Source organism: Capra hircus, chromosome 29 (genome assembly GCF_001704415.2).
Source record: "Capra hircus breed San Clemente chromosome 29, ASM170441v1, whole genome shotgun sequence".
Classification (NCBI taxonomy): domain Eukaryota; kingdom Metazoa; phylum Chordata; class Mammalia; order Artiodactyla; family Bovidae; genus Capra; species Capra hircus.
The window spans coordinates 27,543,802-27,559,739 of record NC_030836.1 but is presented as its reverse complement, the minus strand read 5'-3'; the positions used below and the strand labels follow the sequence as shown (position 1 = coordinate 27,559,739).

At 53.6% G+C, this 15,938-nt stretch overlaps 1 protein-coding gene and 1 long non-coding RNA gene across 2 annotated transcripts; one reads left to right on the top strand and one right to left on the bottom strand.

The window, feature by feature from the left end:
- VSIG2 (V-set and immunoglobulin domain containing 2) lies at positions 488 to 5,720 on the top strand. The gene is made up of 7 exons (XM_005699580.3): positions 488 to 652; positions 998 to 1,161; positions 1,943 to 2,150; positions 2,875 to 3,033; positions 3,961 to 4,080; positions 4,424 to 4,568; positions 5,535 to 5,720. The coding sequence occupies exons 1-7, from the start codon at positions 592 to 594 to the stop codon at positions 5,662 to 5,664; spliced, it is 987 nt and encodes a 328-aa protein (XP_005699637.2). The 5' UTR covers positions 488 to 591; the 3' UTR covers positions 5,665 to 5,720.
- On the bottom strand, positions 5,944 to 13,413 carry NRGN. Its single transcript, XR_001917513.1, has 4 exons — positions 13,216 to 13,413; positions 7,396 to 7,622; positions 7,164 to 7,181; positions 5,944 to 6,774 (listed from the first exon to the last, which is right to left on the bottom strand). It is a non-coding gene; the product is annotated as a neurogranin (long non-coding RNA).

The following is a 15,938-nucleotide window of genomic DNA, read 5'->3' as shown; positions in this document are numbered from 1 at the left end:
GCCCATGTAATGGTTTGGCTCTGGGGTGGGGGCGGGGTTGTAGTTTCCATGGAGACTCCTGTCTCAACAAGGGATGCCAAAAGGGCCAAAGAAGGGGTCTCAGGGGAGGAAAGGATCTCCGAGGGCCTCAGAAGGAACAAGACTCTATGAAGGGAGTGGAAGGGGGTGATGGGGTCTTAGCCTGGGGTTCAGGCTCACAATATGAGACCCTGACATGGTGACATCATCTCAGGTTATCAGGATGCATCTCTTTTCCTCCAGGGTCTCTCTTTCCCTTCAGAGCTCCCATTCTGATCCCTCCCCTTCCCTGGAGTGCCCACCCAATCCCAAACCTGGCACTCCCCACCCCTCACGCCTGACAGCTTCAGAAATTGGGGAAAAGGGGACAACAGAAGGGGGTAGGGTGAGAATGAGTCCCTTATTGGGCCTGGAGGAGGGAGGAGCCCTTCCTTACCTGAGGGCCCGGCCTCTCCCCTTGTTTGCTCTGAGATAGCCAGTCTCGCTCGGCCCAGCACCAGCAGGCTGCTTGGTGGGCACTCCCTTCCTTCTCCCAGACCCAGACACTCAGACAGACCAAGAGTTGGCAGGACGATGGCCTGGCTCCCAGGGTGCTTCCTCTGCAGGTTCCTGCTGGGCTGGGTCGGCTTGAGTGGTGAGGAGGGGGCTGGAGGATGGGGATGAGAGCGGCTGGACCGGGGAGGGGACATGGAAGGCTGCTGGGAGGGTCGAGGACAGAGGCTGGAGGACAAGCTGGGCCTCTTTCGGGAGGGTTTAACCAGCACCCAACTTCTGTTTTTCTTTTCCTAACAAACACACCCTGGGACCTGGCCCAGTCTTGGTCCTTTCACCCACCAACCTGCAGAGATGTGGGCTCCTCCCTCCCGGAAACCTCAGGTTTCAGAAAGGGAGGCATAGAGAGGAGGGAGCTGAGCCCTGGCGGAGGGAGGACAGGCAGAGTCATCTGAGCCCTGCCCCTGCCGGTCTCTGGCACCCCCAGCCCCCGGGTTGGCCGTGGAGGTGAAGGTGCCCTCCGAGCCCCTGAGCGCACCGGTGGGCAAGACTGTGGAGCTGACCTGCAGCTATAGCACCTCGGTGGGAGACAACTTTGCCCTGGAGTGGAGCTTCGTGCAGCCTGGGAAGCCTGTTTCCACGTCCCAACCGGTGAGCTGGGGGCACCTGCGCAAGTGGGGGACCTTCCTGCCTTTGGTGGACTTGATATGGAGAGGCAGGACCACGGGACCCACCTAGGATGAGGGCAGGGGGTCAGAGAGAGTGCATTTGGGGATGAAAATACTTGGAGGAAAAAAAAAATCAGTGGACTGTTTCTAGATCTTATTAGGAACACAGTCTGCATGACCCTGTATCACAAACACAGTCCTGCAGTTTGTAACTTCCTCCCCCATAGTTGGACTTCCCTGGTGGCTCAGTGGTGAAGAATCTGCCCCGCTAAGGCAGGAGACCAGGGTTTGATCCCTGGGCTAGGAAGATCCCCTGTAGGAGGAAATAGTGCCCACTCCAGTATTCTTGCCTGGGAAATCCCATGGACAGAGGAGCCTGGTGGGCTACAATTCATGGGGTCATAAAGAGTCAGACGGGACTTAGCCACTTCCCTATGTGAGTGCAGCTCCAGTGTCAGTTCATAAACTCACAGAGGCTAAGCTGTTGTGATTAAAAGCAAGATAAAATGCTGCCCCTTCCAGGAATATTTGCTCTCCCTCCCCACCCCCACCCCTGGATTGCGTAGCTGAAAGCAATGAATCTAGTTCATTCCGCACCTGGGAAGGGATGATATCTGGGGACAGATAGACCTTCACGGTTCTGCTACAGAGTATCAGCTTCCCTGGCTGCTTTAAGGGAAGGTCCCTTATACCTGCTTTGAAGGACTGTAGAGTTGACACCAGGTGGCAAAAGGCACATACCCATGTCTTCTGCTTCTCCCCAGATCCTGTACTTCACCAATGGCCAGCTCTACCCAACTGGTTCTAAGGCAAAGAGGGCCAGCCTGCTTCAGAACCCCCCCACGGGAGGAGTGGCCACCCTGAAACTGACCGATGTCCGCCCCTCAGACGCTGGAACCTACCTCTGCCATGTTAACAACCCGCCAGATTTCTACACCAATGGGTTGGGGCTAATCAACCTTACCGTGCTGGGTAAGGCAGGCTAGGGACCCTCCAGCCACCCACATTACCTGAAAGATTGCACCGGCCTTGCTGTGTCTCCCCTATCCTGCTTTCTAGCCCAAGCCCCTAACTGCACTAGAGAACTTGAAGAAAAATACCCCTTCCTAAAGTTGTCTAATCTTACCCCTGCTCCACCCTCCTCCTTCAGTCCCTAGTAAATCTCTCCCACAGATGGGGATTTGAGTCATCCCCCAACAGCTCCATCTTTAGGGGAACCTCCCATTTGCAGCTAGATTCTGTTCCTCTAGGTTAGCAGCAGAGAAAAGGTATGGCCAATTAAAGGAAGAAGGCACTCCATCACTAAGCAATAACTTCCTGTTCAGAGCATCCATCTCACCTCAAACTAGAGCCTGACTGGAGATGAGCAAACAGAAGAAACTATTAAAGGGGCTGGGGATGTTGAGATGGAAAAGAGAAGACTTAGGTGGTGGTGTGTAACAGCTGCAATCAAATATCTGAAGAGCTGTCTTACGGAGGAGAGTTTTTTTTTTCTTCTTTTTTCTTTGTGGGCCCAGAGAGCAGGAAATGGGACCAATGGGAGGGTATCATATTAACACAGATTTGGCTTGACACGAGGAAGAATTTTCTAACAATCAGAATTTCCAGTAGTGGAAATTACTTCCTGGAGATGAGGTGGTGTGTGAACAGAGGTGGAGCTAGAAGAAAGCTAAGGTACTTGTTGTGATTTTTGCAGTGCCCCCTAGTAGACCCTCATGCAGTCAGAGTGGTCAGACCTCCGTGGGGGGCTCTGCTGCGCTCAAATGCAGCTCTTCTACGGGAGCCCCCAAGCCTGTGTACAACTGGATCCGCCTTGGAGCTTCTCCTACACCTTCCCCTGGCAGCATGGTGCAAGGTAAGGGTCCAGGCCACCAAGGAAGGTGGGACTCAGAGCCTGGGCAGATCTGGCCTCTAAACTCCACACAGTCACAGTACAAGTTCCATGTCTGCAGCTATGAGACACATGGCTACATCTTTCCCTTACGTCTTCCTTGGCTGCCTTTACTGTTCCCTGCTGTCTTCCTGTACCATCTGCAGCTGTGTGGTCCTGGGAGCATTTCTCAAGCTAAATATATTTCTGATATCCTGGAAGACAGTGGAAGGCAGGGGGTATTCTGTGACTCCCACTTGTCTGTTCTGGGGCTTTGGGTTCCTTGTAGATATATTAATGGTCATGACTCATTTCCAGACTTCCTAGAGAGGAAGCCAAGGCAGAGTAGCAAGGACTGGCTAGACTCTCCTTCAGGGGATCACATAGCTAGCTAAGAGCCTTGGCTTCTCAGCCTCCTCATGCTGGCTCCAGTGCCCTGGCTCCCCTCCCAACCCCAGCAAACCCCTTTACCCATGCACAACGCCCCCAGGTCACCTCCCAATGTGTACTCTTCCTTGTAAAGGGAAGGTAAGCAGCTTAGAAGAGCATTTGGGTCAGCTTAGAGCCCACTCCAGAGGACACAATTTCTAGCAATCAAACCCTTTCCACCAACCAAGAACCTGACATCAGCCAGTAGGTAGCCCACCCCAGTTCATGTGTGCCATTTCCCCTTCCCTGAAAAGGCAGCTGTGTAGAGTGGAAAGAGTACAGAAGTTGCGGTGGTTTTGACACTTCCTCTCTGGGTCACCTTGAACAATTACTTTCCTTCTCTGAGCCAGTTTGCCCACTTATAGAACGAGGTTAGTTCCTTCCTGATGGGATTGTGGTAAGGATGAAGTGAGATATGCTTTTCTCACAGTGCACCTCACTGTGAGTTGAATAAGTGATGGACACTTCTTCCTTACTCTCTAGATGAGGTGTCTGGCCAGCTCATTCTCACCAATCTCTCCCTGGCTTCCTCGGGCACCTACCGCTGTGTGGCCACCAACCAGATGGGCAGTGCGTCCTGTGAGCTGACCCTCTCTGTGACTGGTAGGGGATGCTGGGCAAAGGCCGGGTTGGTCTGCCTGGGTAGGGGGTCAGTGTGAAGCCATCTGGAGCATCAAGGAAGGTCTGCTGCTATGACGATCATGTGTCTCCTTGTATGTGTGCTAAGTCGCTTCAGTCGTGTCTGACTCTTTGCGACCCTATGGACTGTAGCCCCCAGTCTCCTCTGTCCATGGGATTCTCCAGGCAAGAATACTTGAGTAGATTGCCATGCTCTCCTCCAGGGGGGTCTTCCCGACCCAGGGATTGAACCCAGGTCTCCTGCACTGCAGGCAGATTCTTTACCATCTGAGCCACCAGGCATTTATCTCCTTACGTGTCTCCTTAGACCCTTCCAAAGGCCGAGTGGCTGGGACTGTGATTGGGGTACTCCTGGGTGTGCTGTTCCTGTCCGTGGCTGTGTTCTGCCTGATAAGGTTCCAGAAAGAAAGGAGGAAGAGGCCCAAGGAGACATTCGGGGGGAGTGACCTACGGTGAGCAGGAGGGCTGAGGGCTGGTCAGGGTGGGAGGAAAGGGCTTGGGTTGAGTTGGTGACTGCAGCTCTCACACTCTGACACCTTCAGGGGTGTTTCAGGGTGAGGGGCATGGCTCAGCCCCGGGCTTTGGTTGTGCTGTGGGTGCAGTGCTGCGTGTGAGTGAAGTGTGCAGGGTGGAGGGCTTGGTTCATGAGCTACCCTCTCGCTCCTAACACTTAGAAGAATGTTTTGCTTTTCACCTTTAAGGAACTTTTACATCAACAGGCTGCGGAGGCTGGGAGTTGTTTGTCCTGAGCTCTCAGCCGAGTCTAGTTCTTCTGTGTGGGGCAGAGAGAGGTAGTAAGGAAAGGAGAGGCAAAAGCTGCCTGTCATCACGTTCAGCTGTCAGCTGTGGGGTGCAGAATCAGGCATCATTTCTCCAAGTGTGGTCCTCACACTGGGAGAGTGCCTATGTGCTAAGCTGCTTCAGTCCTGTCCAACTCTTTGTGACCCTATGGACTGTAGCCTGCTGGTCTGTCCTCTCCAATCCCTCCTCTGTCCATGGGAATCTCCAGGCAAGAATACTGGAGTGGGTTGCCATGCCCTCCTCCAGGGGATCTTCCCAACCCAGGAATGGAACCTGTGTCTCTATTGTCTCCTGCATTGGCAGGTGGGTTCTTTTACCACTGGCACCTGGGAAGCCCAGTCCTCAGATTACCTGAACTCGGAGCTTATTAAACATTCAGATTCAAGCCACTTCCTGTTCCTCGTGAAGCAGAATCTGTGTGTGTGTGTGTATGTGTGTGTGTGTGTGTGTGTGTGTGTGTGTGTTGAGGGGAGCAATGGGGCCTGGAATCGTCATTTCAGCCAAAATTCCACGAGGATTCCTACGCATAGTAAAAATGAGAAGTCCCTGGGATAGAGGATGGGTGTGCCCTGAGGGATGCACCCAGCTTTCACTGAGAATTGCCTGTATCCCATCAGGGAGGACGCCGTGGCACCTGGGGTTTCTGAGCAACCTTTGGAAAGCGAAGATTCTAGCAATGGGCTCCTGGAGAGACCCTCCTCTGCCAGCACGGTGACGACCAAGTCCAAGCTCCCTATGGTTGTCTGATTTCTCTCCTGATCCCTGAGGGGGAATATCAGAAATTAAAGTTTTTGGGTACCATACTGTCTCTCTCTTCGTTCTGCTGGTTTAGCAAATTCCTCTAGGCGGCCCAAAGAGTATTCCCAGAAGGGATGCTGTAGGCGGGAAGTTTGGTTCCCAAGGTACCTTCTAAGCTTGGTTCCCCTTCACCGTTCCACCTCCACTTTTTGGTTTGGTCAAAGGAGACTTGTTCAGATTTCCAGCGGTGGCCTCATATACCCAAACTCCCTCCCTTCTGGCACCCTCTGAACACTTGGACATTCCTCTTTATTGTTCACATTCCAACCCAGCACAGTCACATGCACACACGGAGATAAAAACCCTCCCGGCCACAGCCCCAGGAGCCCGTAGGGGCGGGGCCAGCAGGAGCAGGGGCGGGGCCGCGGGAGACTCCTCCTACCGAGCCGCCCCCGCGCTCCGCGTTCGCGTAAACAAGCTGAGAGCTGGAGAGGTGGCTCTCGGGGTACGCTGGGGAGAGGGGAGGGCTGAGTACAGGCAGGCGTGGGGTTGGGGCGTGACATGGCAACTTCCCTTCTGATCACCGCCAGGGGCATCCGACATCATAAAAACCCTCCTCCCCTCTCTCCTCGCCCCGAAGTTCTGGACTAGGCTGGGGCGTGAGCGGCGCAGCAGAGACGCACGGGCGCCCCCTTTAGCTGCGCGTGGAACTAAAGGATTTCTTTCTTTTTTTTTTTTTTTTTTTGGAGTGTTCTTGGGCCACGCTTAGGGCGCCCTCCGCAGTGCGCGAAGGGAAGCACGCGGAGGCTGCGGAGAGAGAGCTGCATGCTGGGTGCGGGGAGAGGTGGGCGAGAAGCTAAAGAAGGAAGATTTGGGGGCGCGAGGATGGGGGGGTCAGGGTGGGGAGGAAGGGCGAACGGGGACCATACTAGACTGGAGAGCTAACTAAAAGGGCACGGCCTTAGCGACTGATGGACGGTGTTCCTGGGAGAGGGAGTCTCTGGGGGAAGCAGAGAGGGCTCCTGAAGCTGGCAGGTTGGTGGAAAGGAGAGAATCACAGACACGGCAGGGAAGTCTCGTCACTGCGAAGGGGACGCGGCATCCATCTGTCTCGGGAAACTGAGCAGAAAGAAGGGGTGAGCACCTGCCCGCTCCCAGTACTTTCTTCTCTACCCTCCGTCCTGAATCGGGGCACCCAGGGCGGGGAGCGGGGATCACCCGGGACTGCCCGCTAGGAGTCACTGAGCTGAAATGAGCCCGCGGCCGGTAGGTGTGCGAGCCGCGGGGTGTTTGTGATCCCTGGGCCCGACTTATGCAGTCCAGTGCGGGTGACAGGTGTGTCAGTCCAGGCGCGTCCCGTCGCAGCGTCAGGTGTCACCAAGGGTCAGAAAGCCCGTGGGCTCAGGGGCATTTTCCCTGGCTGGGAGGCGGAGGAGGGAAGGGGTGGGTCTGGGGCTTTTCTGTCACTCAGGGGTCCCACCCCACTGCTTCGGAGTTGCATTCATTACCTTCGAAAATGCTCAGTCCTTCGGTCCAGGGCGAGGCAGAACGGAGGATGGAGATAGAAACAGGTGAGCTCTCGAGCCCGCAGCCTCCTCCCCACCACGCGCCCCCACCCCACATCGCCAATTTCCTTGGCTCCCTCCACACCCTTCTCCATCCCCCAGTGCCCTTAGCCATCCTTGCACCTTCGGAGGAAGGGGCCCAGTGTCGGGAAGGAGAGCCTGCGGCCCGCCTCACCTGGCCTAGTCTCCGCTGGGGCCGCCGCCCGCGCCTCCCCGGGCGCCCCCAGCTCCGCCTGGTCCCCCGGGGCCCGGGCCTTTCCGGCCGCGCTCTCCGCTCTTTATCTTCTTCCTCGCCATGTGGCCCCGGAAACTCGCCTGGATTTTGGCAGCGGCCGCGTTGGCACCCGGATCATCCAGAGGGATGTCTAGAATGTCGTCGTCCGGCTTGGAGCAGGCGCTCTCCTGGGGATGGGGTAGCGGGGAGGGGGTGTTTCTTGTGGGGTGACCCGGCCGAGATCCCCGAGAGGGTGGGGTAGGAGGAGAGACTTGCGGGACTGAGACCAGGACGACGCGGGAGTGGGAAGCGCAGAGAAGGGGCCAAGGCAGGGCCCCGCACTGGGGCAGGGGGAGGGATGGTGTATGTGTGTGCGTGTGTGTCTTGGGCAGCGGCAGACAAAAAGGAACGTTCAGGGTCAGGTGGACACAGTTGTGTTCCCAACTCAAGAAAAAGAAGCGCACAGTAGATGTGCTACAAGACAGCCAGGTAGCCGTGAGTGAGCCACGGCCCAAGCCAGCAGCCCAGTGAGGGGAGCCGTCTAGCTGTCTGGAGGGTGCACGTAATTACTGGAGAAGGGCAAAGTAAACCACGGCGGGACTCCTGGACACGGATGCTTTTCCCCCATCCTCAGAGGGTGCCTCTGGCTCAGAAGGGTCCCTGCTGAGTCCAGGATTCCCTGGGGGAGGGTTTAGAAGAATCAACCCTTCTCTGAGTAAAATCACCCCAGAGCTCAAAGCTGGGATGAAGGTGAAGATGGGGCTTACGCTGCAGTGGGGCAGCCTTCCCCGACTCAGGGCTAGAGGTCAGAGACTGTTTCCCTATTCATGCTCCATTCTGCACTGCCCTAAATACAGGAGAGAGGGGATGGTCTGCAAGAAGCTACAGAGAAAAGGCTTCACTTCAAAAAAGGACAAGGAAAAGATAAGCAGGAGCAAGAAGTTCTTTCCGTGAGGTGCGCAAGGGAAAGAAAAGAATAATGACAATAGTTCCTAAAACCACTGAAGCACTGCCCTTGTTCCAGGCATGGCAACACAAGGTTTTACAGATGTTATTTTATTTAGCCCTGGCAACAACGCTATGACGTACCTTTTATTGTTATCCCAGTTGACCCCTAATCAAACTGAGTTAAGTCTTGAAAACCTACCTGAGGTGGTACAGGTAGTTATCAGGACCAAAGAGTCAAGCCTTTGTATATCAGAGTCCAGAGTCTGTTTTTAACCCCTGCCTGTGTATGTGCTAAGTTGCTTCGGTCGTATCCGACTCTTTGTGACCCAGTGGACCACAAGCTCTTCTGTTCATGGGGACTCTCCAGGCAAGAATACTGGAGTGGATTGCCCTGCCCTCCTCCAGGGGATCTTCCTGACCCAGGGATCGAACCTGTGTCTCACATGTCTCCCGGTTCTTTACCACTAGTGCCACCTGGGAAGCCCGTTTTAACCTCTACTTTGCAGATAAGCAAAGGCAGTCAAGAGAATGAACCATGCTCTACCACTTGCTAATTGAGTGGTCTTGGGCAAGTTTTCTAATCTTTTCCTATCTCCATTCCTTCATCTGAAATCAGGTTCCTCTGGGTCATGGGGAAGAATAAACACTGTGATATGCAGAAAGTTTCTGGCACAATCTAGTTGCTCAATTAATGGTAGCTATTATGATTCTTTTAAATAATGGTAAGTTGGTGCAAGATAGTTGTTTCTGTAGGTTGAAGCAGTCTTGTAAAAACAATTTCATAGGGAGCAACTAAAAGATAAGGAGACCCAACCCAACAGCTATGAGGTGAGGTGGGAAGCTTAAGGTTAACTATGGAGTTAAAAGGGCATTTCTCCTTTGAACTGACTTTTTTTTTTTTTTTTTTTTGGCCTGAGGACTTCCACTACTTTCCCTGTGTTTTTGTTTCTCTGGCAGGAGATGACCAAGGTCTCACATACTAAGAGTAATTCAGTTCCATTCCTTTCTCTTCCCTCCATCACCCATCCAGTTCACGGAATTGAGATGAATGTGAGTGGGGCCTCAGTGACCACTGCCCCAACCAGATCCCACCCCAGGACCTGCAAAGGTTTCAATCCCAGATGCTTAAGTCCAGGTTTACAAATGGCTTCCTCTCATCATGGTCCCCAAGGTTGTCTGCATTTTCTGGGCTTCAGAGATTTTTGGTTTGCACTCAAGATGTCCACAGTTGAGTTAAGTGCAGGTAAAAGGTGTTATCAAGGGCTGGGGTGGCTGTGGAGGGGCCTGACACACTCTTTTTGTCTTTCCTGGGTCTATCCCTCTCTCCCTGACATCTCATTCCCCACTTATAAACAGAAATCACTCTTTTTTTGGATCCTCGATTCTCAGAACTCAAACCTTTCTTGGGGATATTCTTAGGGAATGGTGAAAGTTTCTTCTCCAAAGAGGACAATGATCAAAAACGCATGCCCAACACCCTCCCCTGAGCCAGCAGCTGTAGCGGTTGAGCGGAGGAAGGGGTATCTTCCCCCAGAAATGCTCAGACCCACCTGCTGCCACCACCCACCCCAGCTGCATCCAGAATGGAACAACAGGCAGAGCCACCCCCAACTCACTGCTTCTCCCCAGAGCCCACTCCCTCTCCCTTCAGCTGAGTTCTTAGGGCAGAGCTGGAGGGACAGTAAAAAGACCCAGGAGGTGTGCCTACGTTGGTGCCTTCCAAAACCAAGATCTGATGGTGTGTGCCTGAGAGCTCTGCATGAACTAGGGGGCTTCTGGGAGGGGGAAGTGGACAGTTGTGGGCAAAACACGAGTCATGGCTCTTGGTCCCAAATATCGTTTCAGCTCTGAGGGTCTCAATATCTTCTAGAAGTTGGCCCCAATTAAGGCAGTCTCCTTCAGCTCCCTTGTCCTAAAGGCTTTAAGAATGATCCCTGCCTACTGCTTGTCATATGCTGGGCCCTGTGCTAAGCACTTTGTACCCATTGGTGGTGGTGGTGGTTTAGCTGATCAGTTGTGTCCGACTCTTGCGACCCCATTGAGCCCACCAGGCTTCTCTGTCCATGGGATTTCCCAGGCAAGAATACTGGAGTGGGCTGCTGTTTCTTGCTCCAGGGGATTTTCCTGACTCAGGGATTGAACCCGCATCATCTGCATTGCAGGCAGATTCCTTACTGCTGAGCCAGCAGGGACATCTTCATTTAAGCTCTATTTTACAGGTAAAGAAACATCTGAGACATCTTGCAAATTACCCAAGGTCACAGAGCCGACACATAGAGATGGGATTCAAAAATCTGTGCTGTGAACTACTTCCTCAGGGCAGGTAATTATTTCTATGAGTTGGATCATCAACTAGACTAACTAAGTAAAAAAAAAAAAAAAGTCCAAAACTGTTTCTTTGCCTTTTTATATTAGGTGATTCAGGAAAAGCCTGATATTTGTGACTATGTAAATTGGCAACTGATGCATCTGAATCAACAGCTCTTGCTCTTAAAAAAAAAGCAGGACTTTTTTCTTCCCTTTTCTGACTGAGCCTCTTTACCAAGGAGAAAGAAGGGAATAAGGGAGAACTAGGTATTGCCCAAACACCAGGTTGGACAGTCAGCAGGTAGAGCCCAGGATGGAAGGTGAAGAGGGACTGGTTCCCAGCTTCCCAGATGCGCTCTGTCCACTATGCATGTCCTAGCTTCCTCCCAGCACAGAGCTCAGCCCTCCACAGAATGGAGATGGGTAGGAAGATGCTCAGCCCCAGCCCTGCCCCAAACCCCAGCCCTGTCACCTCTTCTTGGACCCCCTGCACAGGCTGACAGTGGTGCTCTCTCTTGCCCAGCCCTTTAGCCCTGCACACCTAGGACACGGCCTGAAAGGGGGAGGGCGCTTGTGTACAGAATGCACTGGAGGGGGTGACCCAGAATACAGGGCAAGTGGGGCAATTGTGTGTCTGCCTCTGCTGCATTATTTGAGTGAGCAGCTTCTTCTTTTTTAGGGGACACTTATTCCAACCATGCCCACCAGCCCCTCAGTATGGCTTTCTGGGCACTCAGGAACATGGTCCAGGGCAGACCAGAGCCCACAGACAGGCACCTGACATCCTACTCTAATTAGTCCTGCAGGTGCCAGTGGGGACAAGTTGCTGTCCTTCTCATGGCTTTTTGGAGTCTTTGCTCTCGCATTTCTTTCCATTGACCATGATTCCTGACTTATCTTCCCCACCATTCTTACCATCTGGGCAATATTTCCTCTCCTCCACAGGCATACCCAGAACCCACCATCCATTTATTTTCTCTGTTTTGTAAGACACCACTGAGGGGTGAGGAGCCCAGGAACCTCCATTAAGAGCCCAGTTATCCTTTCACAACCAAAAACTGCTTCTAGGAGAACAACAGGGAGGAATGGTTGGAAGAAAATATGTTATTGGGGCTTTCTTTAGGGGTGGGATTGTAGATGCTTGACATGTTTCTTCTGTATACTTTTCTTCAGTTTAAATTTTTTTTTCTGTTATGAGCATATTACCTTTACAATGAGGAAATATTGGAAATGTTTATAGGAGAGGTTAAATTACAGCTGTTGGAATCAGACAGGTCTAGAGTTCCACCTCCACACTTAGAAGCTGTGCTTCCTTGGGCAAATCATTAATCTTTCTAAACCTCACTTTGCACATCTGTAAAATGGAAAAATATCTACCTCACAGGGTTGTCATGATGGTTAAATATAAAGTGTTAGGTACATGGTAAGCATTCACAAATTGACAACAATTATTTGTATTAATAAGAGCTAAACATCATAACAACAGCCACAACCACTTGCCCCTTTTTTTTACCTCTTGGTACTCAGACACAGGGAACCCTCACCTCTTCTAAATTGGGCTATTCCTTCCATCCAAACCTCACTTTCCCCCTTTTTTAAGCCATACGGTGGAGGGTGGGGAGCAGGCAAAGTTATAACTTCTTGTGTCATTAGCTGGGTTGACCAAATGGCTGAGAATACAAGGACTTTGGAGTCGGACTTTCTCCATATGTAAGGACTAAAAATAAATAAAAGTAAATAAATAAACAAATACAAACATATCGTATACACGTATGATCACCACTCCTCGGATGTGCCAGGAGCCTGGTCCTGTGCGAGGCGCTTTCATGCCCGCACCTTAACAGCAACCTGCTTTGGCGTCAGGTCTCCTTGTGGGCGCTGACAAATTGCAGACACTTCCTTCCCTCGCCAGCAGGGCCCTCTCGCCGGTCACTTCACCCAGCCCCCTCCAGAGCTAGAAAGCGTTGGAGGCCAGGCCAATCCCTCCCCAGGACCACACGGACTAGGCTCTTCGCTGCCCATCATCAGTACTAAGGTAACCAACATGAATTGACTATTTCACCGGGCGCTGCACAGGACGCGAGGGTCACCAAGGTCATCCCGTCCGCCCACCGACGGCGGCAGTAGTGGGATGGGGATTGGGGTGGGGGCCGAAAGCCAGGGGAAAGGAGTCGCGGTTGCTTCGCTAGGCGACGGTTTCCAGCGTCTCCCTGGGGAAGTTCCTCTTCTCGTCTACCCTGCAGCTTTCCTGTTGCAGAGCTTTGTCGAGCTCCGGGTCCAACCGAGACGGCTTAGCGGATGGGCACCCAGACGCCCCCGCGAGTTGGGGAGCATTTTTCCTAGGGCTTCCAAGTCAGGCGGGCACCTTTCACCACCCACCATTTGCTTCTCAGGAGGCACCCTTATGGCTCCTAGGTCTTCTGCACCCACTTCCATCCCTCACTCCCCACTCCCCCTCCAGGAGCTTCTTGGTAGCCCTTTCCCCAGACGAAGCTGAGTGCCCGTCCCCCAGGCCCGCTCACTTACGGTGCAGCAGTCCATGTTTGATGTCAGGAGTCCTTGGCTGGGATGGAGGTTGGCGCAGAGGGTCTGCGCGGTGACGGGTGGGGACCCTGGGGCGGTGGCGAGGCAGCCGATCCGCGCCGAACCAGCCGCTCAGCTCTCGGGTCCTCTCTCCCGCGCTCCGCACTGCTGGAGAAAGTATCCTGAGCCCTGCGGAAGAGAAGCCAATCAGGAGAAGCCCTCGGCAGAGTGGGCGGGGGGAATGGAGGCAGGGCCACGCCCCCTCGCGGCTCCCTCCTCCTCGCCCCGCCTCCTGCCCCAACCCCTCTGCCTACACACTTCCATCCATTCCTCCTACACACCCCATCCTCCCAAACTCACCAACATCCCCCCCCCCCCCCCGACCACGTCCGTTGCTGCCGAGGCGGCAGACTGCCAAGCAGATGTATGCCGGCGCACGCAGGAGGACCCCGACATCCCGGGCACAAAAACACTCGCATCTGGGCACAACACTCCTCCCACCCACAGAGAGAAAACCGTGCACCCCTCACCCACACTTCCACAAACTAGCTAGAGTCCCAAATATGGTTCCCTCTACCTTCCCTCCCCCCTCAGGCCGGAAAGAAATAAATGACCCCCTAGGACGTGCGGTTTAAAGGAATCGTCATCAGTCTGCGGTGGAATGGGGAAGGTGTGGGTATGTAACCTGGGGGTGGGCACAGGGGAACACAAAAGCTCACACCAGAGCCCCCCACGCCCATATATGATACTCCCCAGGCTCACTAAAACGTGCACTTCGACACGCAGACCCAGCCTGCAAAACAACTACACAGGCCTTGTACACACGCTGTGCTGATACACGCAGACTCCCTGTTACGTGCACACACCAGCACACGTGTACACGACAATCACCCTACTGGAAATGTCTGCATTACATATCTATCTATCCACCCATCCATCTATACTAACAAGACAATATCATATATGCATGACACCCATTTGGTGTGTGTATATACATATATAGAGAGATAGATAGATACAGATATACACACCCTTCCTTCCCACTCCCCAAACCACACCTCCCCAACCTCTTGTTCCATTGCTTCTGTATAAGACAAATACTGGCTACTCTCACCCTTGCCCCTGGGAGGGGAAGAAAATACTCTCAACCCCAGTGTAAGGAAATATCCGAAGGCATCAGTTCTCTGGGTCCATGGTGGAGGAAGGATGTGGGCTTTGTGAGAGGCTTGAGAAGGGAGATATGGGAGGAGGAGCCTCGTAGGAGAACAGGCTGGTGGGGGAACAGCTTGCCAACCTCCCCCAACCGGTCAGGGTACCAGAGCTAGCAGCGTGGCATGCTAGTGAAGAGATTGGGCCACCTCTGAGAAAACTGGGAGGTCCTTCTCAGCTGAGGTCCCAGAGGAGGGAAGGAAGCAAGGATGCCTGCTCTTCAGGTGTGTGGACTGGAGCTGAGGGGAGGAGGGGGGAAATGCCCCGTGGCTCTGGCTGCGACAGGGGATGCTGAAGCAGCATGCTGAGGTGCCCGTCCTGGCATGGCTGTCACATGCTTTCTTCCTACCTGAACATTTGGGCTTTCCTTGCCAAAGGGAAAATGCGTGGGAGGGAAATTCTGGTGGCCACTCAGGTTGGGGACAGGGTTAGCCAGCTTGTCTCCCAAGCTGAGCTGGATGCCAGCTGGGATTCCAGGCCCTGGGGTGTAGGGGTGTCTCTCTCAGCAGGTTTGGGACCCACCCACCCTTGTAACTGAAAATCTGTTTCCCAGTCTGTCTCTGGCACATCCTTCATCTCCCACCCCCCCACCTCCACCAAATGGCAGAAAGTCCTGGGAACTCAGGCCCTTGCCTACATGAGGGCCTTGGTTTGTGCCAGTTCCCACTAGTTTTCAACTCTGGGTTCCAGAGGAGAGAGGGCAGGAGGACCTGAGGGGCACACTGGATATCAGGCCTGGACTCCGAGCTTATCTCTTCCCAAATTAGAGCTGAGGAATTCGGGATTGAGTGAGTTTGCAGTAAAGTCTCCCAAGTTGCTAGGCAACATCACTCTGCAGGCTGCATTGCCTCTAGGCCCTTCTTCCTGCTGGTCAGAGCTGAAGAGGGGGTATCTTATTAATGCACCCGGCCCCCTTCAGACCCCCGCACAGGCAGCACAGCCGTTTCCTCCGCCTAAAGGACAACTTTGTGTGGAGGTGAGAGTGTCTCTGAACAACCGCAGGCCCAAGGGACAATGGATATGCGACTGTGGTTCTACCTGGAAAACAACGATTTCAGCAACAGCCCACTTGAGGCACCTACGCAGAACTGGCCACAGCACTTGTCAGGGGGATGGGCAGGTGCAGAGGTGAGGAAAAGGTAGACAGACAGGAAGGCAGAGACAGAAATAGGAAGGCAGACACCCACAGACTCAAGTATCCAGAGGGGAGCAGCACCACGGATGTCCCCATGTAATGTCACCTACACACACACACGTCACACATCTTCAGAGACACGTACTGTGGGCTCTTCGCCACACAGTCACATCCAAAGACACGCACAGAAGTGGACCCCTCCACCAGCACGCATCAAGGCCACGCACATCCTCTGGTGAGGGGTTCCTCTTCCGGACTATGTGACTAAGGTTGTCGGCAAGTCTGGCTGGGTGGATCTGTGAGCCTCTGATTCTCAAATCAATGAGAAGGAAAGGAGACAGGAGCAGTGAGAACTGAGGGGTCCCAGGACTTTGAGGAACTG